We start from the raw sequence: 25,326 nt of genomic DNA, 5'->3' as shown, positions 1-25,326 counted from the left end.
AATGTTGTATATTGGATAAGAGATGCTTTATATGCTTTGAAAATACCCTCGACATTTTCCATGTTGTCAGGGGAAGGAACCTGAGCTCATCTAGCTGAACCGCTATAGCTGCAAGTACTAATAGCTGGGCATCGAGAATACCATCCCAAGCCATCACGCCAACATGTGATTGGGTACTGAGGCCAGACCTCCAGTTTGGGGTAAGAAAAGAGAAGAATCTTGAAAACATGGATTCAGCAAATGGGAAGGTAGTCTGGGTTATATGAGTTATGAATCTGATGGCCAAACATAATCTGGAACTAAGGGGAGGTAGAAGAGAGAAGCTCATGGAACAAATTCGTTGTAGTTAGAGAGGCCAGAAGTATAGCTTGACGGAGGGAAGAGTCGATTAATTCCTTCTCTCTTCAACCTTGTAAATTAGCCTTTGCCTAATGAGCCCTCCTGTTTTTCGTGGTACTCTATGTTGTGACATGGAGTGGGGGAGTCACATACAATTTTTTTTTTTGGTATGTCATTACTTCTCCTGTTTTATCTCGACACTTCCAATTTGTTCATTTTAGTCAAAATAATTTGTGAACAAAGAGATGCGAGTGCAGAAAGTCTGAAATGAATCTGCATTCTGGGGATTGGCTTTCCATTAGCAGTCTTTGTCAATGTTCAAGGAAGGAAGTTTGAGTGATTATTTTAATGTTCTGTCATCGCTAGCACCAGCCTGGACCTTGATCTTTATGCTGTTGTCTTTAATTTTCAGTGGCAGCGAACCATGGCTTTTCTTTAAAAGGAAACCTTTAGAAGAATTGGGGGAGGGTGGGAGTCACAATTTCAAAAAGAGAGAATTAACTTTGTTGTTTCTGTGGGCACATACCATACAGCTGGCATTTTACAGAATGCCTCAAAAGGTGCATGGAGAGGCTGAGGATGGGGGCCCCAAGGCTGCTCTCAGGAGATCCACGTAGGAGAAACAAATTAGAAATTGAGGTCATTCTACTTATCAAACATTATTCAACTTTTAAAGCAATGTGATAACATGGATAGCAATAAGAAACTAACTGCCATGCTCTATGAATGATGTAAATGATGAGAATAAATAATAAACGAAATAATAAATGAATTAATAATAATAAATAGAAATGCAAGTTCTCCCAGGCATGGTGGCTCATGCCTGTAATCCCAGAACTTTGGGAGGCCAAGGTGGGCAGATCATCTGAGGTCAGGAGTTTGAGGCCAGCCTGGCCAACATGGTGAAACCCGTGAAACCCCCTCTCTACTAAAACTACAAAAATTAGCCAGGTGTGGTGGTGGGTGCCTGTAATCCCAGCTACTCAGGAGGCTGAGGCAGGAGAATCGCTTGAACCTGGGAGGTGGAGGTTGCAGTGAGCCAAGATCATGCCACTGCATTCCAGCCTGGACAACAGAGTGAGACTCTGTCTCAAAAAAAGGAAAAAAGAAAAGAAAAGAGAGAGAGAGAAAAAAAATGAAATGCCAGTTCATGAGGCCTGTCCTCCCTCTCCACAGGTTTTCTCTATACTGGTGTAGAGAATATACTTGTGCTCTGATTATGCCATGTTACACTTACCTATTTTTTTATATTCTCTCCATCTTTGCTTACCTTAATTTTAACTATCCTTCACAGTTGATGGCAAATCTCCTCTATGATTTCTTAACTGACTCCGAGGCTCCTGCCCTCTATAAAGCAATCCCTTTTGCTTCTTCTGAACTCCATTAGCAGCTTACCTTTATCAATTTCGTGGTCCTGTTCACCTTATATGAGTGTGGCAATAATTTCTAATGATAGTATTTTAAAACTGAAAAGGACATTAAACATCTTGGAGATGAAGAGTAAGAAGACCTTGTTGGGATTTCTGCTTTGCCACTTTTTAATCGATATAACCCTATACAAGTCACTTCTTGGTCAGTGAAATAGGGCTAAGGATGGCTATCTCAGACGATACTTGGGGGAATTAAATGAGATCATGTAAACTCTATAGAGTTTGTTCATTTAATTTTTGTTACTTCTGTGTTTCTCTATTTACATTTTTTTTTTTTTTTTTTGAGACGGAATCTCGCACTGTCACCCAGGCTGGAGTGCAGCGGCGTGATCTTGGGTCACTGCAACCTCCGCCTCCCGGGTTCAAGTGATTCTCCTGCCTCAGCCACCCAAGTAGCTGGGATTACTGGCGCCCGCCACCACACCCAGCTACCACGTCTCAAAAAAAAAAAAAAAAAAAATGTAAATAGAGAAACACAGAAGTGACAAAAATTAAATGAACAAACTCTAATAGAGTTTGGCCACTCAAAAGTGTAGGCCTGAGACCAGAAACCTTGGAGCTTGTTAGAAATGTAGAGTCTCAGGCCTCTCCCCAGACCCATGGAATCAAATCTGCATTTAACCATTAGCCCCAGGTAATTCATTAAATTTTGAGATGCATTATTGGAACATTCACAAATTTTAACCTGAAATAAACACCCAGCTATCATTGATTCCCTAGTTTTGTAATAGAGAAGCTAAAGGGGCAGAAATGTTAAGTGATTGCCCACCCTTGTTAGTGGAATTGGGTCCAAAAAAATAAAACTTTCTGAATAATGTGTTTTCTCTCCTATTAGATTTTAAACGCTTAAAATGGAAAGTCTATGTGTATCACAGGCCTGAGCACTTAGCAGGGCTCTTAAAGTTTGATTTTGTAATTGGTACAGCAGGCGGTGTAGAGCCTTCATAGGTGCTAGCTTTAGGTATCTTTCAGCTGGTTTATTCCCATATTATCCTAGGAGATAATGGTATTCTGACATCTGGCATAAGACTTTGATTGCAGTCTTCCAAGGCAGGCAGAGTTGCATGGTAATTGATCCCATGGGGCAGCCCAACATGTTGCCCCTTCACACATACAATTTTGGAAGAGTCAAGACAGCAGGGACAAGTGAGGGGAGGTAAGTTGGAGGTGCATTAGGGTTGTCCTTCTGGGAAAAGCTTTGATGTTAACAGAGTTTGCTTACATTACTCCTCAGTTTTCTTATCACTGCCAATCTGCTACTATGGCATGTGTGTATTTCTCATGAATACTTTATTATAGAAAATATACTTTGGGAGGCCGAGGCGGGTGGATCACCTGAGGTCAGGAGTTCGAGACCAGCCTGACCAACATGATGAAACCCTGTCTCTATTAAAAATACAAAAAATTAGCTGGGCGTGGTGACAGGCGCCTGTAATCCCAGCTACTTGGGAAGCTGAGGCAGGAGAATCACTTGAACTTGGGAGGCAGATGTTGCAGTGATCTGAGATCGCACCTCTGCACTCCAGCCTGGGTGACAGTGCGAGACTCCGTCTCAAAAAAAAAAAAAAAATGTAAATAGAGAAACACAGAAGTGACAAAAATTAAATGAGCATGAAGTCACCTAAAATTCAATCACCAGAGATGAACTATTAAGTTTTGGGTATACATTCTTTCAGAATTTGTCTGCTCTTATTTATTAATTAGGTTGTTTCTGGGTTTTAGTCATTATAAAATATACTGTGATTAATATCCTTATACCTTTGAATATATGGGCGCCCATGCCTTTAAATGTTTATTCTAGAAGTGGAATTGGTGTTCAAAGGATGAGGACTTTAAAAAAACTATTAATACATAATGCCAAATTGTTGTCCTGAAAGATTTCACACTTTTCATCCTCAATAGTTGCTTTGCTGCTTTCTCTTCGCCTTGAGAAACCCCCATGACACCATAAATTAAAACACGTTTTGGGCCCCTCTCCTTCATCTGGCTGGGGCCCTGACCTGTATTTCTGTCTGCCTTTGTTTATGATGCCTTGGAATCATTCTTCCTCTTCACACCCATTTCCTCATTCCATCCTACGAAGGCAATTCCCACTTCAGAAAGAGGGCTGGCTTGGGGCCTTCAAGATTCCTTCTGGGAGTTTATGAGGACTTAATTCCTGCATCTTATTAAGTAGCTGGCCAGCCAAATTATTTTCACAAAGCCATTAATGTCTGAAAATGGATTAATCCAGCATTACTTAAAATGCTCTATGAGGGTAAAAGTATTTAAATGCATTTGTGAAATGCACAAGGCTTTGTTCTGTTGTTCATGTTTCACCCTCATAAGAAATCTCAGTCTCACAATCTCAATTGTAAGAAATCTTGTTTTTCGTGGTTTCAGCCATTTATTTGGGATTTCTATTAACGCTAAACCAGAACAGTTTTGAAAACTTATTTAATTGCAGTTTATAGTGCATTTTACTTTAAACTGGCTATCACCTTACCAAGACATTCTAAGGTTCAGATAGAAGAATGCTGGTGCAGGAACCTGTTTTATGTCATAATTTTATCAATTATGGGAGATACCTAGACAACTACAGTTCTTCTACTTGATATTAGCAAATTTCACCTTCTCATCCTAGCCATAAATAAAGGAACTGTTAGAAATGCTTGTTCCTCATTGCCACAAAGAAATAGCATTCAAACATAAATTTGATTCTCTCAGCAAGGCAGTTGTTACTTTCTGCAGAAAGGGTGCTCATCATAAATGGAACAATGGCAAGAACACACCTGGAAAGAGGAGGGGCAGGAGTTCTTATTCATTACGCAGGTAGCCCCTACTGCTGTGTGGTTCCTCTAATGGCTAGGGTTGGACCACACGGTCTAAGCTAAGCTAATTCTGATTGGCTATTTTAAAGAGGGTGGGGGTATGAGCCAGAGTAGTGGGGTGAGTAGTTGGCAGGGAGGACATTTAGAAACAGGTAACTGAAGGTGACTTAGGTCAGAGCAGGTGACCAAGGGTGACTCAGGTCAAAGCAGGTGACCAGAATGAGTCAGGACAGAGCAGATGACCAGGGAAACAGATGTGAACTACTGATCAGGACTGGCGGGAAAGTTGTTTACTGAAACTAGAAGCAAGTGGGCGAAGAGACCCAGGAAGTTAAACTTTAAAATGGAGAATCAAAGAATAAGAGAGCTGAACCTACTGACATACTGATTCTTTGAAGAGAAACTTGGGGTTCAATATATTTAACAGAACCAATTTAATTCTATAGCAAGTTCTGTCTGTTCTGTCTCTGATATTCCTTGACACTTAATTATCTTGTTTTACAGAATTTTACAGATGTTGGAAATTTTGTCCTCACAGATAAAATGAAACTCTCTAAGAACAGACATATTACTTTCTCTGTGTTTTGGACCTTCTAATATCTACCTTTAACGGGAGAAGAAGATCAGATATGAGAGACCAGATACAGAGAGATGACAATTGCCACATAGCACTAGTAAATATGTTTTCTCTTCTCTTAGTGCAGTCTGTATAGTTCTGGGTTTGTAAACACTCTCATTGAATTGAGTTTATTAACTAGTTTGAATGCGTGCCTAATCAATAGCCTGTGGAATCTAAACTAAATATAAAAACCTCTATATTAGGTTGACATATAGGCACAAGCTATTAGCCCAGCAAAGCCAAAACTCTTGAGTTGAAGTCACATGATTAACGCCTTTATGTGTGGCCTCCTGTTGCAGATCTATTAGTTGTAGGAAATCCCTCACCATCCATAAGCAACAGGTCTTCAGTGGTAAACTAACCTGCCTAGTTAGATGCATTTATCTCTTCATTCAAGCTGTCTCACTCCTTAATCTCTGACAAGAATCTTGAAAATGGCTTTCTAATTATTTAACATACGTGTTTGCTGCTATTCTTGTTTTTGTTCATTTGTTTTAAGTCAGATGGAATTTTACCCGATGAGAAGCAGAGTTAGATAAAATGTGGTCCCTACCCTGTGTGTTCACAGTTCTGGAGTGGAGATGATGAGTAACAAACCAATATTATTCATGCTATGGCAGAGACGTAAACAAGAGCTGTGGTTGAAGAGATTTTTCTGCTAATTGAGCAAGTCCAGGTAGAGGAAAGGAAGATGAATTGACCAGATGGATGGATGGAGAAGGCCACTCCAGTCAGTAGGCAAAGTCTGTGAAAAAAATCTGAAGACTTCTGAGATGCATACCATGTCAGGAGCACAGGTGTGCAGGAGAAGGGGGTAAGAAAAGATGAGACCAGAGTGTGAATTTAGTGCCAGATTGGAAAGACTTTCAACTAGAAATATGATTTCCAAAATGTGAGTACAAGGAATATAATTCTGATGACTCCCTTGAACATGAGTGGAGGAGAAAGGATACTGAAAGCAATGAGAACAGTTGGGAGACTACCGTATCTTCCCAAATGAGATACTATGTGGGCTATGTTCACATTACAAATGGGCAGGGCAGCAGGTGCAATAATAGCTCTGCAGTGGATTGACAAACTTTTAAGTGGTACTCTTTCTAAGAAAGGTGATTTCAATAGATGGATTGCTCTAGGGGAGAAGGGAGGCAAGGAAGAGTAGGATGTAAAAGCCAGCTAGGCTCACACTTGGAGCCAGGAGTGAGCAGTTGAAGATCTGAACAGACATTAGAGCTGCACATATAGATCAGGGAGTCCCTGGAATGTGCTTGGTGGCTATAGTGGTGGCAGTAGATGCAAATTCCAGAAAGAAAGATTAGAATACCAGCTGATGCACAATCAAAAGTTTTCACAGTCCAGTAAGGTCATATCTGGGGTAGCCGCTAGATGAGGAATAACAGGACCTTGTGTTACCTACAAAGTGCATATTTTGATTAAAAGCATTTGAATACTAATTTATTACAACTGAATTTTGTTAGTGAGCAAATGATATTGTGGACTGTATTCAGCTTAAGGAATACCAGTTTGCAGAGCCTCTAAGTGATGGTTCTCAACAAGAAAGAATAGGATGGGGCAGAAGAAGTAGAGATCACCTCAATAGGAAGGACAGTTTAGCAAAATTAAGAAACACTCCCTTAGTCCATAGCAAGCAGCCTTTGACATATAGGGATGGCCATAGGACTGTCATTAGTATGAATTTCATGTGGCTGTGGAAAAGATAAAATATGGTCGAGACTGATAGATTTGGAAAGGACATTGGATGGTCAAGATCACCAACACTGGGGGAGGATGCCTGACCATGAGTGAACCTGCAAAGGAAATGTGTAAGGATGATGCTGTCTGCTTCACGGCTCTATGTCAATGTCTAGCTGATGTTGAGTGTATCGTTTCTGAAGAGCGTTTGTCATTGGCATATCACATCAATGTAAGATTATTCCTTTGAGGACAGACCTTACATTCCTTCCTCAAACATGGAACAAGGTGATGGCTGGAGGTATGTCCTTCAGAGGCAAATGTATGTTTGCATTTTAGCAGAAGAATTTGAGACATCTAATAACATTGTGAAAAGCATTTTCAAATTTCTGACTTTGTGTTAGTCTGAAAAGTGTTCTGCCATTTAGAAGCTGTGTGATCTGGGCAAGTGACTTAACCCCTAAGCAGAAACATTCAACATAGTAAAACAAAGGAAAAATGAGTTGAATTATAAAAACAGAAAATAGTTAAAATGCTATTGCAATAACTACCTGTATCAATTTCTACTATGCCAGGGCAAAAATCACACCCTATAGATTGAAGAAAAGGAGGAAAAATAATCATAAGCACAAATTGCATTGTGCACCAATAACTCAGACTTTTGACTGCTCCCTCTTTAGATATCTGTTCCTACTTTAGAGGCTGCATAAAAAGCAAAATCAAAATGAAAAAGGCAGCAACAAACACTCCAAAACATGGTGGTTAAAACAACAATCACTTTATTTAGTTTCTGGCAATATGTGTTGGCTGAGTATAACTTCTGTGGGGACCAGGTTGACTGAAAGCTGTGGTGCTCGCTCAAGTGTCCATGATCAACTGGAAAATTAGCGGAAGACTGGACAATCCAGGATGGCTTCACTCACAGGGATGGCAATTGGCAGCCTGTTGGCTGGGACTCAACTAACTTTAGGTTGGGGTACCTGAGTTCTCTCCCGCATGTCATCTCATCCTCCAGTAGGCTAGCTCTGGTGCAATCAGGTGGTGATTGTAGGGTTCCAGGAGCAGCAAAGGAGAAGTTCCAGTGCACAACACTTTTCAAGTCTCACCATATGGCAAATTGCTGTTGTCTGTTAACTAAAGCCAATCACATGGTCAGCCCGAATCAAGGAGTAGAGAAATAGGCTCCACCTCTTGATGGGACGGGAAGAATTTATAGTTGTTTTTGCAGATTAAGTACAGCAGCAGTGGTGGCTTAATATTATTACAACTGTTAAGTATGAAATGCTTTAAAGTGATTTCTATTTCTCAAGCCATATGACTCTAACAGTATCATCCATAAACACTGAGGACCAGCAGTGCAGGTATCACCTATAGCTTGTTAGAAATGCAGAATCTCAGGCCCTACCCAAGACCCACTGTAACAAATCGGAATCTACATTTTTACAAGATCTCCAAGTGATTCATAAGCCCGCTAAGGTTTTAGAAGCACTGTATCTTTTTGCTGTTTCTCATAATTCCCTTTCTTAGAATTGCTATCTTGTCTTGTTGAGTGATAGATCTTTGATTTTTAAAGGTGCCAGAACTGTTTCCTTCTGCACAACTGAAACAGAACAAACGCAGGTTTATACAGTAAAACAGGTTGCTTCACAGCGTGAATAGCTAGAGAGAGAGGATATAACATTTTTATGCTCAATTGTCCTGTGCCTTTTTTAAAATAGAAATTTAAAAATTAAGACAACAGTACATAAATATTTTAAAATATTGTATTTAACCAGGCAGCACCATTCAGATATTAGAGCAATTTTTAAAGAAGTAGAAACAGCTAGGCATGTACTTAAACTGACCTTTTCCATTTCTGAACCGTTACTTAACTGGACCTTGATTTTCTGAAGGTTGAAAGATTGATTCTCCAACCTTTAATCTGCAGTTTAAATATCTCTAGAACATGTGCAAGTCTCGGGATACTCTTTAAGATTTTATACAATTAATAAGACCAACACAATTTAAGCATCTGGCATATGCCGGCTGCTGGTCTCCCCTAGTTTGCTTTTTACCTTAAGTCTGAACAGAAAGAGAGAGAAAAAGCAATTTTGCATTAAAACCGAATGCTGTTGTTTTGTGTGATGTTTGCTTGCCATATTCTCTTCTCAAAATGGGACAACTTCTTTGAAGCTATAACTGATGTTCTTTTAACTATATATGCTTTGAGGTCCTGTTCTTGTCAATCAGTTAGCCAGCCAATCAATGGTTAACAAATATCTATTGAGTACTTCACATATACAGGCATGTTCTAGGTCTGGGGATACAGTGGGGAACAAAACTGAGCAACTTTGTAAGCGAATAGATTAATAAGATAATTTTAGGTACTGATAAAGGGAAAATTAAATAGGACCATATGGAAGAGAGAAATTGAGGGACCAGACCTGCTTTATCTACGGGTAGGCAAGGCTTCCTTGAGGTGGTGGTATTTGAGTTGACACCTGAATGACGAGCAAGGGGAAGCCATTTAAACTGCCATGAGATATGCATACCAAGCAGAGAGAACAGAAGGTGCCAAGGCCCTGACACTAAACCAAACCTGGTCCAAAAGACTGTAAAATGGCTAGTGTGCTCAAGTGAGTGAGACGGGATGAAGAGATGGGAAGGAGGATTTTGAACACAAGATATGCTTTCTTAAAGAATCCATGCACATTTTTATAAATGTTGACAAACATTCACCAGCATCCTCATAACCTCCACTAGACCTTATAAAGTGATTGATTACTCTGTCTCAGGCACTAAATTAAAGCACTTTAATATATTAATTCCATTTATTCATCAAAATTCTGTGAGATCCTTCCACTTTCAGAATATACAAAGGAAATCAAGGCACAGTAAACTTAAGCTACGTGCGTTAACACAGCTGGTATTGATGATATAAAGTGATTTTTCTGCATTCCCTACATCCTTTTATGGAACAATTAAGAGGGCTGGATACCAATCAACTTTTTAACTCGTAAAAGCCAAACTTGACCCTTTTAAAATCTTCCTTTCCCCAGGTTTAGACCCAGCAAGAGGCGGGATGGGGCAATTCAAACTTTCCTCCTGGATTCCCACTCCTCTCGGCCCCCTTCTACCATCTGTTGCTGTTTGCGTAGAAAAAGAACAGAACAGAATACCGACAACCACACACATTCAGAAATCTCGTTTTGTATGTGGGAGTCTGGCTTCATTAACAAGTTTCTCAAACTCTCCCTGCACTACAACACCAATCTAAACATAACTCATTGAAGTCATGGGAATAGGCAATCATCAGCTTCATGATGCTCAGATGTCAGTGTCCAGATACATCACCTGCTACTTCCTAGTAACCTGCTTCAAGCAGGTCATTTTTCTCAAGAACCTTTAAATAAATAATGCCTATTTCCGTATTCTCTAGCCTCTACATTGTCACTCTGATTCTAACTCCTATTAAATTTCCACCTTCTTTCTAAGGGGTCCCATTCTCGCTCCAGACTACCCTTCACCCCATCTACCCCTACAAATCCGTATGTCCACGTATTCACCCATCCATTCCTCAATCATGTAGTGGATACTTACTCTGTTTTCTTAACTGTGCTAAGTGCTAAGGTATATAAAATATTTTAGATAATAGTCTCTTCTTTGAAGAGTTCACTCACTAGTAGGAGAATCATACTCCCAGAAGTCCATATTGATCCCCTCCTTCTTTGAGATGTTACTTATCTAAAATTAAGAGAGCAATTTAAGTAAATTTAAATTTACTGTATTAAACTGCTCTGTGTTTGTTTCTGTGTGCCCCTCCTCCCCTGTTTTCCTTTATGTCTTCTAGGTTGAAATTTTCTCAAGAGCAAAGTCCAGGTTGTATTCCTGGTGCAGTGAAGATAGAGTTGGGATATTTATGTTTAGGTTTGGGTTTTGCCACTTACTAGTAATTTAGGGGGTAAATTCCTCCTCTGTATAAAGAGTGGGAGTTGGGTTTGAGAATTTCTAAGATCCCGTTGAACTCTGACCTTCATGAATTCGTGAATTCTAAAATACCTAACAAGGTCTGGAAAGTGAAAGGAACATGCAATACAAAACTTGTTTCAAAGGCGTTTATTTTTAACTTATTTATGTGGTGGGTGGTTTTCTAACTGAAATGTAACATTGTCCCTGGCTTATAGACTGAGACAGAGTAAATTTAAAAACAAACTATTGAAAAATCAGATTGGACCTTTTTTTGTGAAGTTGGGCCTTTCAACAGAGTGTTAGGTTAGGATTCTTCCCAAGCCCGTAGAGCAATGCAGACAAGAGATAGTCCCTTAGTAAGCCAATTCTCTATTTCAGCCTTCTTAGGGTGCTACCCCTTACACTAGACAGTCAACATTGGCAATATCAGAATGATCCTAGAAGAGGTTTTAGTGTATGTTGGAATAATCCATAACTGATAATTTTAAAAAGATAATATGCTAGTGGTTTATCTCTGTGCTTTAGAAGGTATTATCAAATAAAGATTCTCACCCTTTATCAAACCCCATCACAGACGGGAGCCTGGCCTGGTTGCAACTCTATTCAAATGGTCTTCTGAATTCCTTTGACCATGTGCACAGGTTAACTATGTTCAGATAGTAATAACCCTATATGGGTAAGTACTCATTTTAGAAAAACATAATTTTCTAAAAGAATTTAAATTCATCAGCTAATTTTAATATAATTGGTATTTGAAGGATGTCTACCAATTTGCAATATAATTACCTAGCAAGGGCTGATGGATACCAACCAGTTTTTTTGTTGTCGTTGTTTTTATTTCAAACAATTAAATAGTTGTTCAACAAAATGAGACTGGCATATTGCCAAACTGGCCACATCTCCAGACCGAAACTAGATTTGTTTCATTACATAATATGGTGAACAGTATATCTCTTCTGTAGTTGTTGTGAACATTGCAAAGGCTTTAGAAATCTTTTTGAGATCCAAGTATACCACTCAGGATATTATTCAACCAACATGGAGAACAAAGTACTGTTTACTTTGATGTTTTTTCTCTTTCAAAATCTCTAAGGGCTGAAAATGAAAAAGCAATACTTTGTGACTTTGGTGATGTGGATGTAGTGAGCCTGTATCTGGGTCTCCAGTTCCACAATTCTGCTTTTCACTCTGATTCTGTTCCCACCTAGCACCCCATCCCAGCTGTAATAAGAATTCTTGAGTTATAAAGTAAACTAGATGGCATTTACCACCCACCTAAATGAAGTGGTGTCAGGAGGGTTAAAATAAGACATATTTAAAAGTCCTCCAGAAATATTTGATGTTCTGTATAAAGACGGTAACCATTCACAGACTGAGCCTTTCTGTAAAAGTGAGAGTGTCTCTTCCTGCAGCCTGCTGGTAGGAAATGAGGCAAGGTTTTTTATCCAACTATTTTGGGAGCAGATAAGAGAGGAATGGAATGTTATAAAGTAATAATAAGAATGTCAGAGAATAATCTTGTTCTGATTCTGACATTTAGCGACTGCCTTCATTCTGGACATTATTTTTCATCCAGGTAATATTTTTAAACAACTCAACAATAAATATAAAGTTTCTGTTAGAACCTAAATTTCTTCATCTAAAAAACAGGATTAATAGTCTTGCCTCATAGCACAACTTTTTAAGAAAATAAACATAAAATGATACATACACAGTTGGTTTCACAGGCACATTCTGCAGCTATGAGATAATTTTATTGTTTTTGTCACTTTTGTAAGGACCACTTCTAAAATAGTAGACCTGCTTATAGCATTGCCATTTCTCCTTCTATTTGGCCAAATAAGCACATTTTCCCAAAGTGGGGATCTCTATTAGAAAAAGCCTTAATGTTTAACCCACCTCTGCTTTTCTCTTCTGACTTCAGCAGCTCTTGTACCTATCTCTAGGATTGAGCCTTCACCTTCTCCGAATTGTGATACAGTCAGCTGCTTGCCTCATAGAGTAATTGGGTGAGGAACAGACCATTTGAATTCACCCCCCCGATGATTGCCATGTGGAGAAACCCTTACTTTCATTTCTTGTTAAATATCAAGTGTGGGATGAAGAGAGGCAACCTTAAAAATTTACTTGATTAGACTTAGACTTAATTATTAATATTAGACTAAGAGTGATTAATATCTTGCCACTTTAGCATTATCATTTTTAAAGTAAATCACAGATCTCATATTTTATGCTTAAATATTTTATGTATATATTTTAAAAAGCTGTTTTTACATAACCACAATGCTGTCATTGCAGCCTAGCAAATTAATGACAATTATTTAATGTTATCTATATATATAGTCCATATTTAGATGTGTCCAATTATTCCTCAATTTTTTTAAAGTTGAATGAGTTTTCATGTGTAACCAAAATATGTCTCCACATTTCATTAGGGTGGTGATGTCTTTAAGTGGGGACAGAGAAGAAGAATAACTCTATTCAGTTAAGCAAATCAGTCCACCATAGTGTGCCAATATTAATGTTTATTCACATAATCAAACATTTACTAAAGTTTTTAAAATATGCTAGATGGCACAGATATTTGGATACAACTTTTTTGACATGATAGGTTCTCTGACATGCCCACATGTAAAAATGACTGAAAGAATTGATACAAGAAAAGTTAATGATGGATATAACATGGAAGAACTTGATAAACCCTCAAGTAAATATTTAGTGTGTAGATTATAATAGAAACGCCTCCTGGAAAAAAAAAGGAAATTTGAGAGGCTTTGGAAGTTTCATTGAGAGGGTTTAGAGATTTTCTATCGTGGGGAGATGGCAGTAGGAAAAGGGTATTAAGATCCAGGCTTGACTGGTGGTGAGGATGTTCTGGACGAAGTCTAACTGGTAGGAACAGAAACACTACCAGTACAGTGTATATTGAACAGAGTACAGATGCTGGGGGAAGTACACATTGAGATGAAGTGAAAGAAGTAGGTTAGAGCCAGTGATTTGTCTTGAATCTGTTATTTCTTTATTGAACAGCATATTTTAAAATAATTTGTGGTGTATGAATTCATAAAATGTATGCAAATCAACTACAACCAGGAAAATTGTGGAATAAATCTTTTTTTTAAAAGCCTGCCATGGTGGGCTTAAACAATCTGTCTTTTCTGATATATCAAAAGTCTACATATGCTACAACCAGTTAATTGTGGCAAGGTTTAGTTTTTGTGAATGCATGCACGCATGTACTTGTGGGCTCTGATGAATGATAAATGCTAAATCACCAGTAGTGGGAAATATTAATGTAAATTTAGTCTTTACAGTGGCTATATTTAATCAATACCTTATTTCTGCTAACATGTTTTGCGAGGCTGGCTCTGGCGTGGTAGGTAATCTATACTCTAGGAAAAGCTATAGCCCTTCTGAAGATTCTCTAGTATTTTATTTATTTATTTATTTTAAAAAGGTGTATTAGGTTTCAGGGTTAGAGTGGTTATTCCTCCTGCCGAGGAAGCAACAACAGAACAAAACATCATTTTAAATGTGGGTGTATTTTTTAAGATGAGGTTTGAGACATTCCTGGTATGTGTAGAATTTCATAGAACTGCTTTATCAAAACATTTAGCTCATTTTTTTTTTTTTCTAGAGAGCAAATTAATTATCATCTGATAAGCATGCTTAACTTTCTTCTTTCTAGTCTACTATCAGGCTTTTATTAGTTGGAGCCACTAAATCAAACTCAATATAGGTCATTGTCAATAAAATGCCCAGTGATTAAAACTAAGTAATACAGTGGCTTGCCTAAGCCCCTCATTTTATGTGGCGTGAAAACAGACCCATGAATGGGTGTAGGTGTGCTGAACTGGAGAGAAACTGTGCCTTCCTCAGCTCACTCTGCACGGAGCCACTTCTCTGAAAGCCAGTGAACCTATTTACCATCGTCATAGTAACACACAATTCGGGCCCACGTAGACTTAATCCCAAGAGGCAATTGTTCCCTTGCTTGGGCGGCTACGCTCCCCGCGGGGCTGCCTGCCGCCCCCGGGCCCCTGCAGCTCCCGGACCGCGCGCGGCGGCGGAGGCCGCGGGGCCCCAAGCGCCAGCCTGGCCCCGGCGCATATGCTTTGCCCCGGCCGCAGTCCAGCCGCCGCGTGTGTTGTCATGACGATCGGAAACGCGTGTGTGGGGAGATGGGTGCCAGTGTCGCCTTGTCCATTATCCAAAACCGAGTCGCTTTTGCTAGTTCCTCGCTCAGCATGTGAGAGAGATTGTGTTCTCACTCGGTGCCACTCGGGGGCCATACTCCAAAATCAACCAGGGCTGCCTCGACATCCAAGACGTTTCGGACCAGGCGAGGCTGTTTCCCTAACCTGTGCCATGGGCAAGGGAGAACGCCGCCTTCCCATGCAGTTCCCTTTGTAGCCCACCCCTTGCCATTCCAGGCATCACTGAAAGGTATATAATTTGGGAACAGGCAAAAGGGAGAACGGGTATTAACCGGAGAGGAACTCTAGTTCTTGAAGATGAGCCATCTTCTTGAAGAGAACTGCGTGCCCTGTCGTGGTCCCCCAGGTGCCCTGTCTCTGAGGAGTGACCGGGGTCAGTGCTGGCACCGGCTCTGTCACTGCACACTGGTCGCACCTTTCTTCTCTTCTCCTTTTCGTGTAGCTCAGTGGGGTTTCCACATCACAGCACATAGCAGCCGCTGGCGAGAGCTTCTGGTTTTGACTTGTTAGACACGGGTTAGAACTCCAAGCTTCTGATGTAATAGGGCTCCGAACAGGCCTGGGAATCTGCGTTTTGAGGCGGTCTCCCTAGGTGGTTCTGATATGCATCCAGATGTGAGAATCATCGCCAAGATCTCCTTTCTTTCTTCCCCTTCATTTCTAGCTTTTCCTCTTCTCTCTTTCCTCCTTGCTTGCCTGCTGTCTCACAGATACAACTCCTCTTTTATTTTCCCATGTATTTTCCTCCCTCCCCCAACGTTTTAAGCATCTGTTGTGTGTCAGGCACTGTCCTAGTTGCTTGGAAGGTTATGGTCTCTGCCTCCAGGCAGCATCTGTGGTCTCTTATTGACCTTTCTTGCCAGCTCTTCTCTTTCTCTCTGTACTTTCATCCTCTCATTTTCTTAATCACGTTCTTTGTGTTTCTTCTTCTTTTCTTTCTTTTTCTCCTCCTCCTCCTCCTCCTCCTCCTTCTTTTTCTATTAGTGAATCCATATGTATTTTTAGCACCATGAATATCAGGATTTAAAAGTTTCTAGCATCTGCCTGGGTTTCAAGCCACAAATTCCTCCCATCATAGCTTAGAGGACTCCTAGACCACTAGGGGTGGGTGGAGCAGGATATTCCACCCTAATTCTTTACAAGGAATTTGCCTTTTCTAGAGCTCGGTATGAAAAAACAAGTCAGGTTACTCTCAGCTAACATTAGAGATATTTCAGTTTTCATAATGTTTAATGACCTCTTTAAACCTCCCTTAAAGCTGCAATTAAAGATTGCCCTGCAAAGAAAAGCATGTAAAAATGGGGCTTGCATCAAGAGAGAAAAAAACAAATAACCTCTCTGAATAAATCCTCCCCCTACCCCCCATTATTCAGGCTGCTGTTTTACACAAAGATACTCTTTTGAGCATGAAAAATATGAATTGTTACAAATTTACCTGTTCCAAAGTTTCAATTAAAGCTAAGTGACACATGAGTATAAAGACTGTCAGAACCTCTCCAAAGTTAGGTGATTTGTTTTGCTTTGAAGGGGTCGACAAAGGGGGCTCTCTTGGATCCTCGTGGGCCACTGCTCTCAGTGTGAGGCACTTTCACGAGTCTCAGAGTCGAGTCATAGGTGATGTTAGGACATTCTGCCTCCATGCTGAGCTCATTTCTTCAGCCTTCCTGTGGATTTGAGGTCGAGGGCTGCAATCAGCATGACCTCTGATCGTCTCGGGGTTAAGCCCCTACTTAAACTATTAACTAACTTAAAGATTTCATGTACAACACAATCAGCCAGCAGCTATTTATTAAAAAGCCTTTCATGTAAAAAGCTTTGGAGGACCTAGGAATTGTGAGAAATTTTTAAAAGGTGAGATGTTAATTCTTGGATGTGGGGGAGACTGATTTACATGAAAAGAGAACTAAATTCTTAGCTTCAAGTGATTTCCCAGAATGCTTGGAATAAAATACTCCTTTTTTGGCATGACCTTGAGACTCCAAATCATCTGGACCTTGACCACCTCCCTCCCCTCATCTTGCTGTTACTATGTCTCTTATTGGTTTTATTCCAGACACACTCTTTCCTTTGATTCCCCCCCATGCCGGATCTGTTTTATGAATGCCCTTCCTCCCATCTTTGCATAGCCATCTCCTTTTCATCACTCAAGTTTCAATTTAGAGTCACTGCCTCGGAGAACTCTTCCCTGACCACTCCATCTAAAGAAGGCATCAGATCATTATCACAGCACCTGCTTTAATGTTCTGCCATGGCACATGTTACTAATGGATATTATTTTCCTATGTATATATATTTCTCTCGCTTCCCCACTAAAATATAAGCTTCATGAGAACAGGGGTTTTAATGCTTCTGTCCCACCTAGAAGAATGCAAGGCATTAAAAATATGTTCATTAAATATCTGTCAAATGAATAAATGAATGAAAGACTATGTCACTTGCCAAGTGAGGTTTTTCAGACATTGAACACTAGTGTTTCTAGAAGAGGGAAGAATCACTCTAGGCTGAAGGGGACAAGAATTGATTAGAGAGGAGGAGATACCTGACTTGGATACTGTAGATTTGCAGGATTTATAGCTATGGAAAGAAGGGTGTTGAGTTTCTTTCAGGTAAGGAAGTATTTGCCAATTAAATGATCTAATCCATTTTGGCACCAAACCAGATATTCAAGTATAGGTGAATCCTTTAACCTCAGTTTCCACTTTTGGTCTTGGAGGCAAAACTACTTGCCATTCTAAAGTAGAGGTAAATCTACTTGCCATTCTAAATCTGTAGTTCTTAAAGCTGTTTTTTGTTTTATATTTTTCCTGGTCAGAGAACTTTGTTATGTCACTCGCCATAACAAAAACAGCATCAGAGAAATCATGTTTAAATAACTGCCTCTTTCTCTACAATATGAGAAGGGGGAAAACATTTTTTCCCTTCCCTGGCAAAGAAGATGGTTATGGCTGATTAATCAGGCCATTAGATACAGTTTTGCTGCATTCAGTAGAAGCCATGATGAGAATTTAGCTTGAATATTCATGTTATAAGTGCTACATGAGTTTGGAATGCTTATAGATTTGCAAAATTTGAGAGCTAAAAAGGACCTTAGAGATCATTTAGATTCTGCAGCCCATCCTCCATAGCATTTATAATTTTACAGTTTAAAATGCCAGGACCCAGAGTAGTAAAGTGATTGGTTTATGGTTACATTGGTAGCTGGTGGGCAAACAGATTATCAACCCCACCCTTCTGATTCTCCGTCCGGCGGTCTTTATATTGAACCTTAGTGAGCTTCATGCATTTGGTCATGTTACATAAGCAGAAAGAAAATCTGGAAGCAATGACTAGGCATACTCATAGAAGAAACCCCATCATCATTTTCAAAGTCGCAGTGGTGAAAGTGAGAAATACATATTGAAGGAACTTGCTGGCATTTGAAAGGGAATAAAGCAGTATTTGTCAGCCCTTCTAAGAGTAGGTAGAGTACAAATTAGGGAAAGTGGATGCTATTGTTTTACTACCTCCATATATTTTCAACATTATCCAAAAACTGCCATGCTGAAATAATAACACACTGCTATAATTTTGTATCATTTAACTGGCAGTACACAGTAGATGGAGATTTATTATTTTTACTAATGAGTTTAGCTTTGCTGTTGCAAATAGTGTCAAATGTCATTCTTTCCATCCTCCAGCAGATGGCAACTCTAGTCTTCTTGTCATTTTATCTATTTCTATACTTAGAAGATGTTGTCCTCTGCCATCCCTGCCCCCCTTGCCTCTCCCCGAGAAGTTCATCTTTATGTACTGCTCAGGGAGATATGGGTAAGTGGATCCATCCCTCTGCCAATGGAATCACCTCCATTAGCATCTGACTGTGAAGGCCAATCTAAGTGTGCCTAGAAATAACAAAATCACAAATTAGCCAATAGTTCTAATTTTTTTTTAAAAAAAAAGAAAAAGAGAGAGGGGGAGAAGATACAGATTCTAAAATAAGATGTACCACAGAAAACTTTCCATTTAAGGAAAAAAAATTTTCAAAAGAAACAAAATGTCAATTTCTCCAGCTCTAGCTTTAAAGGAAGATGGGTTTGATTAGATTATCTGAGTTACTGGCTAAAAAAAAGAGCAGTGTCAGATTTCTCATACACTGTGATTTTTGGTCTCTCTGCTGTCTCTTCTCTTCCACCCCTCCCTCCCTTTTACACACTTTCTCTCAGTTGTCAAAAGTACTGTGCATAGCCCCCTAATTTATTTGCTTCTTAGAAACCTGGTTTCTCTCTCTAGGTGTGTTCCTAAGGCACTACTGCTGATGACATTTATTTTCTCTCCTCCCAGTCTTTGCTCCCACCACTCCCACCCCTTCTCCTACCAGCTAGATCCTCATAACTCCTACAGGATTGCAGAAGTTCAAACACATGCTGTTCTCTGAGTGTAACTCTGAGGGCAGCTGTAAGAAATCAACAGAAAAGAATAGCTGCTACTCTTTTATTAAAGGAAAAGTTAATGATCACAGGCATGAGCAAGTCGATTCTGTCACCAATTCCTCATTGTAAGGCTTCCTACAGATTTGCAAACAGATCTCCTACCTAGAGGCACTTGCTTGCATCAGGAAGGCCTGAGCAGGGACATGGGACGGACACAGGATGGGAATGGATCTGGTGGTCTGCAAATGCTGCATGGAGGGAACTCTTGCTAACTCATCCTGTTCCAAAGAACCTAACCATCGTGTCTTCTTCAAAGTTGAAGAGCTGTTACCTTGATATAGCAACAACTAGACAGAGGCTAAAGTGTGGAGCAAGGAAACAGTAACAGTAACATACCTCTTAAGACAAAAAAAAAAGCAAGGTTAGCTTTAGTGAGTATGAGTTTCTTGATTATTACTGTCATCATGTGAAAATGTGAGCTGACGCTGCAAATACAATCCTTGGAAACAACCAGGACGTGTGGAAATCTAAGTATGTTATCATTCACTGACAACCACTAATGAAGACAGTGGAGCTTACTTCAAACCCACAAATAATTAGCACTGACAATAGAAGTATAAACGGAGTTTTATTTAATTAATTCCCTAATTGTTCTTTCCTGCTTTACTATCTGCACCCCTGCTTTGACTTTAGATATAACGTATGCCCAAGACTTCCTTCTTTCAACTTTGTGATAATCGTGTATCCGTTTGCTCAGTGTGGGAAACCATCTGAGCTAGAATTCCTTTCCCTGCTTTATATATATATAAATGTTTTTTAATTTTTTATGTTACTTTCTCTGTTTTCCCACAATTCGGATGCCTGGAAATGTTTACTTATTAACATGGATAGCTTATCTAGCACTCTGTTAGATGCATTTCACAGATAATATGAAATGAGAAGGGAACAGTTGATAATTCTGGAGTGATGAGAACTCTCTGGATTCTCTATTCTGTTCTTTATGGCAACAAACTCTTTGTCTCTGTCTCCTTGCTCACCCACATTCTAATCCCAGCAATCAGAGAGCAGATGGACTGCTTTTTTGGGTTTTGTCATTATCTGTCTTTGTCAGGAAAGCATGATCAGTTCCTCATTAAAGGGCCAATAACAACTCCTTCTTTGCTCTGTCCTGAATGAGGAAGCAGCATTGGAACCTTTGATGTGGTGACTTCAAGTTGTGTGAGGTAAAAAGGCATGTTTGTGTGTGGCAGGAAAGTGACTTTCCATAGGGGAATGGCTGGGCTGAGGGGCCAGACTGAGAGACCCACTGAGCAGGAAGGACAGCGTAGAGGGGAATAGATTTGGAGCAGTCAGCCAGAGCAGCAGGTAGTCCAGAGAGTCAGCCCTAGTGGCTGGAGTGGGTCAGCCCTGATCCTCTTACAGAGACTGTAGACTCTTTCCCAAGTGGCTTTGCTGGTTATGGGCGGCCTCGGTTCACAAAAGTTGATTACAGCCAGAAGTTAAATCAGAGGCTGCTTAGGAATCTTGCCTGTGAGAAGGGCTAAGTGGTGTGTGAATGTATTTGTGCATGTTGTGTATGTTTGATGACAGTCATGCTTCCATTATTGACAGGATATGTTCTGAGAAGCGCATTTTCATTGTTGTTTGAACATCATAGAATGTACTTATACAAACCTAGATGGTATGCATTTTTTTATTTATATGCATTTTTCATATGGAAAACTAAATGTCCCAGCACCACAGTACGGAATATAAGCCATTTTCGCTACTTGATCTGCAATGCCAATATCAAGGACCGTGTGTCAGGTTTCTATATATGTTCCATTACAGTCTTATGGGATTATGGTCATATATGCAGTCCATCATTGGCCAAAATGTCATTATGGAGTGTCATTGTAACTGTGTATGTTTATATGTAAGTTTGTACAATGCAGTTGGTATTCCTTTTGATTACTTTGTGTATAATATTTACTAAAAATATTTGCAGAAAGTTCCCGAGAATCACACAAACTCTGTTTGCTCCTGTCCATGTGATGTGAAGCAGGTATCAGCTGACTTCCTTTCAACCTTTATTTGATAGGTATTTATTTGCTGGATCATTTGGGTGAATAACCAGCCTGGTGTTCAGCTCATGGAAAAGTATGCAACAAGGAGTTCCTGCTTTGGAGAAGTAATGTTTTGTTTGAGGAAACAAGATGTCTCTTATAAACACTTAGAGAAAATTCTCATATTGTGTAGAAGCAAATGAAAGAGTGTGGTAAAGACTGAGAGGAGATGGAGAATGATCCCATTGCACCAGGTTGCTCTCATTTTCTCTCTCTTAATGAATGGAAAGATTGTATAGATTATTTCAGACTTAAAGAATATGTAGTTTTGGTCAAAGAGCAGGCACATGGGAATAAGGAAGTCGTCCGGTGGTCACAGAGGATGCAGGGAACAGATTGGCCAGACTGAAACGGAAGGGCTGTGTTAGGATGCGGTGGGAAGTAAGGAGAATCCCTACCTTAACAAGTCAGGAGAGGGTGTGCCTCCAAATACATTTGCACTTCCCTCCTGAGAGCTTTTCTCTGTCCTGAATGAGGAAGCAACATTGGAACCTTTGATGTGGTGACTTCAAGTTGTGTGAGGTAAAAGGGCATGTTTGTGTGTGGCAGGAAAGTGACTGTCCCCAGGGGAATGGCTGAGTATGTATGTTCCCTAGCCACAGGCTTCAGTTTTGTATTTGACTGTACCTGCCTAGATATAGATCCACTCTGGAAACCCAGGGAAACTTTTCAATCTTCTTGTTAAAGCTGAGGATTGATTAGCAAACATGACCTCCCACCTGTTATAACTGGCTTATGGCTCTTCCGAAGCACCCACTGGCATTTTCAAGGTGCCCTGCACCCCTCCCTGCCATGTTCTTCTGTGGAACACTTCCTTCAACTCCATGAGTCTGGCCCCTTCCTACCAGAACCACAGTAGTTGTCAAACTTCTTCATTTGTTTGGATTTTCCATTCTAAGCCCCTCTTGAGGCCTTTCCACCAGTGGTCTTACACTAGCAGTTAATTTGCTCGGAATTCATTGTGGAGCTACCTTGTGCCAAGCAAGGTGCCAAAGGTTTTACATATGTTCACTTTCTTAGTCTTCATAATAATCCTTTAAAGTAGATCTACTTAACGGTATCCACTGAGCATCGATTACATGACAAAGCATTTGGGGATAAAACAGGAAACAATAAAGGCAGAGGCCATGCCCACAGATAACTTGTACTTAGCTAAGAGACTACTTCTAGTGGGAGAGATTAAGCCCTGAGGAGGTTATAAAATTTGTCCTGGATCTGAAATTTGAATCTAGGTCTTTCTGACCCCAAAGTCATTAATTTCCCAACTGCATCTACTTTTTTCTTTTTTTTGCAATTGAAATTAATTTAAAATAAATTATTCTTAGCCATTGTTCATTTGAAGGCAAGCTGACAATCAGGCCGTTTAAGCCAGAGTGAGTCTTATGTGACAAATTATCACATAAGGTAATGAAATTTTTTCTGGACACTGTGTTCTGCTCTGGGTGGAGTGTTAAGCCCTTCAGAAGCTGCCTTCCAGGGACTCCACAGGTCCAGGGATCCATTGCCACCAAGAGTCTTGTTGTTCATTATTGCGTTTAGTACTATAGCAACGGCTCCACCAGTGGAGCCGTTCTTTATTAAAACTTGCTCCAGGCTAGCATTTTCCCCCGGGGTCAGTAATGAGTTTAGAGGAATGGATGTGGAAATGAAATTTGTTCTCACCAGTGGAGTGAATTATGTCTTGTTGGGGCCCCCAGGCTAATATTTCAGATTTGCCACAAGGTACTTCATCAAAAATTCTGTTTTGGTTCCAAAAGGACCATGCATGCCTATTAGCAAATTCAGAGCATGCCTTTAAACAGTATGGTTTTTTTTTTTTCCTTCCCCGGCTCCATCCACTAAAGGCTTTCAGAATTAGCAGTTTGTGAAAACAGTCCATTTCCACGGGCCAGTGAATGGTGCAAAGAAGAAGTGCAGCCCTTTTATCTAACAAGGCTGAGTCTGCCACAACTGAAGTGAATCAAAGGAAGAGCAGCCACAAATGCATCAGCACATTAGGTATTCGTTATCACATCGGGCATGCGGTACCATGCCAGACATACTCATGTGGCAGGATTTGTGTTTGCTGTCTCTCAAATTCTCTTGCCTCCATTTGATTGCCAGGGCTCATTTTAATGCCATCGAAGCATATGGGTTTAAATACTCTCCAATTCAGCCTGGTGTGTTTGACATCTAGTTCAACATTCCAAAGAAACTGATTGCAGAGCTAAGTTGATTGGGAAATAGGGTTGCACATCAAAGCACTACCTTTCCAGTAACAGAGATACTCAGAAGGCCTAGCTTATTGGAGAGGACCATAACTGCTAGTTGTCTTTACAAGTGTTCTCTGTGGTGGGAAATGGGGAGAAAGCATCTCTTGCATGATTCCCACTATGCTCACATCCTCTCTCCCTCCCTTCAATACTTCTGCTGTCTCCCAGATAAAGGGTTATATTCCCGAACAATGATGACCAACTACTTTTCGCTAGCAAAAACCAAAATGGCAGGGTGATCTCCACCCGATGACGGATCAAAGATGGATTGGCTTGAGGAAAGAGTGAGGGTCCCCACTTTTTCTCCCCAATCCCCATTACATTCATAGCCTTAAGAACTACTCCCCTCCAGAATCTTGGCTATGATTGTTATAATTTACACTTTGTCTAGATCTGGGAAAAAATAATAAAATGATTCCATTGATGCTACTCCAATCCTTCTGCTTGTTGTGTCAAATTTTCTTTCATTTTGTAAGCTGTGCATTTGGGCAAATGCTGTCCTCCACTGGAGGTACCATTCCCATGCAGGAGTAAGGTTTCTGTTGGACAGGAGTCCTCTTGGCAGGACACATTTGATGTAGTGCCTTTTAGTGAGGGTCTCCAGCCTTGGTCTAATTGCTCTATAATGAAACAAGCAGGAATGACACACTCCTTCTCACTTACATGTCTTAGTTTAGTTTTGGAAATTATTGTGCGCATAAAACAGTGTTTAAACAAACAAACTCACTCACTGTTTTTATGACCAGTGTAGAGTTCCAGATACTGTTGAACAGGCATTACTATATTAAGTCCTGTGCACATCATCAACACTGTAAATTGGCCTTCACCTCCCGTGAAGCTGGCAGCCTCTGGATCTTTGGGTTGTCTGTTTTTACTGGCTGTTAATTGTTAATAGATTTTCAGGTGTAGGTCATGCTGTGTAGGCATCAATCCTTAATTTAGGAAGGTCTGCGGCTGCCCATGATTGTGAAAAGGCAAGTGGTAAACAAAAACTGGAGAAATCTCAGCATCCTCACTAAAAATGTCAAGCCCAGTAATGCTTCTGGTAGTAAAAGCAAAATGTATTAGTGAGAGAGCAAACTTGCCCAATAAAAAAGGAGAGTTAAAGAGGGAAAGCAGAGAAGGAAGGAAGGACCCAGAAGAAGGTTGAAGAAAGAGAAAACATTTAAGAAATCAAAGCCAGTTTAGAAAGATGAGTTAGAGAGCAGGCATGGTATGATCTTAGATATCTTCCTTGTTCTTGAGACAAGAAGAAAAGGAAGGCATTTAGCATGAGCTTTTAAGTAATTCTGCTTGGAAAAATGTATGCTAAGAGGCCTTGCTATCCTCCATCTCAGGGGAATGGATATACTGGTCCAGGGTTCAGTGGCCCTAAAGCCAAATTCAGCTGCTGCCTGTTTTTATAGGGCCTGCAAGATAAGAATGAGTTTATGTTTTTAAATGGCTGGAAATAAACCAAAAGAAGAATAATATTTTGCAACATTTGAAAATTATATAAAATTCAGATT

At 40.0% G+C, this 25,326-nt stretch overlaps 1 protein-coding gene across 9 annotated transcripts in view; it reads left to right on the top strand.

Annotated features, from left to right (window-relative positions):
- The window catches only part of CTNNA2 (catenin alpha 2), a 1,140,166-nt gene that overhangs the window by 800,002 nt on the left and 314,838 nt on the right, over nucleotides 1-25,326 (top strand). The window contains exon 1 of one of the 9 annotated variants that reach the window (XM_024241975.3): nucleotides 5,457-5,995. Coding sequence (XP_024097743.1) covers nucleotides 5,903-5,995 — 93 coding nt within the window. The 5' untranslated portion in view covers nucleotides 5,457-5,902. 9 annotated transcript variants of the gene reach the window in all.

Source organism: Pongo abelii, chromosome 12 (genome assembly GCF_028885655.2).
Source record: "Pongo abelii isolate AG06213 chromosome 12, NHGRI_mPonAbe1-v2.0_pri, whole genome shotgun sequence".
NCBI classification, from domain to species: domain Eukaryota; kingdom Metazoa; phylum Chordata; class Mammalia; order Primates; family Hominidae; genus Pongo; species Pongo abelii.
Note: the sequence above shows the minus strand (reverse complement) of the source record. Positions and strands in the feature narration are given on the sequence as shown.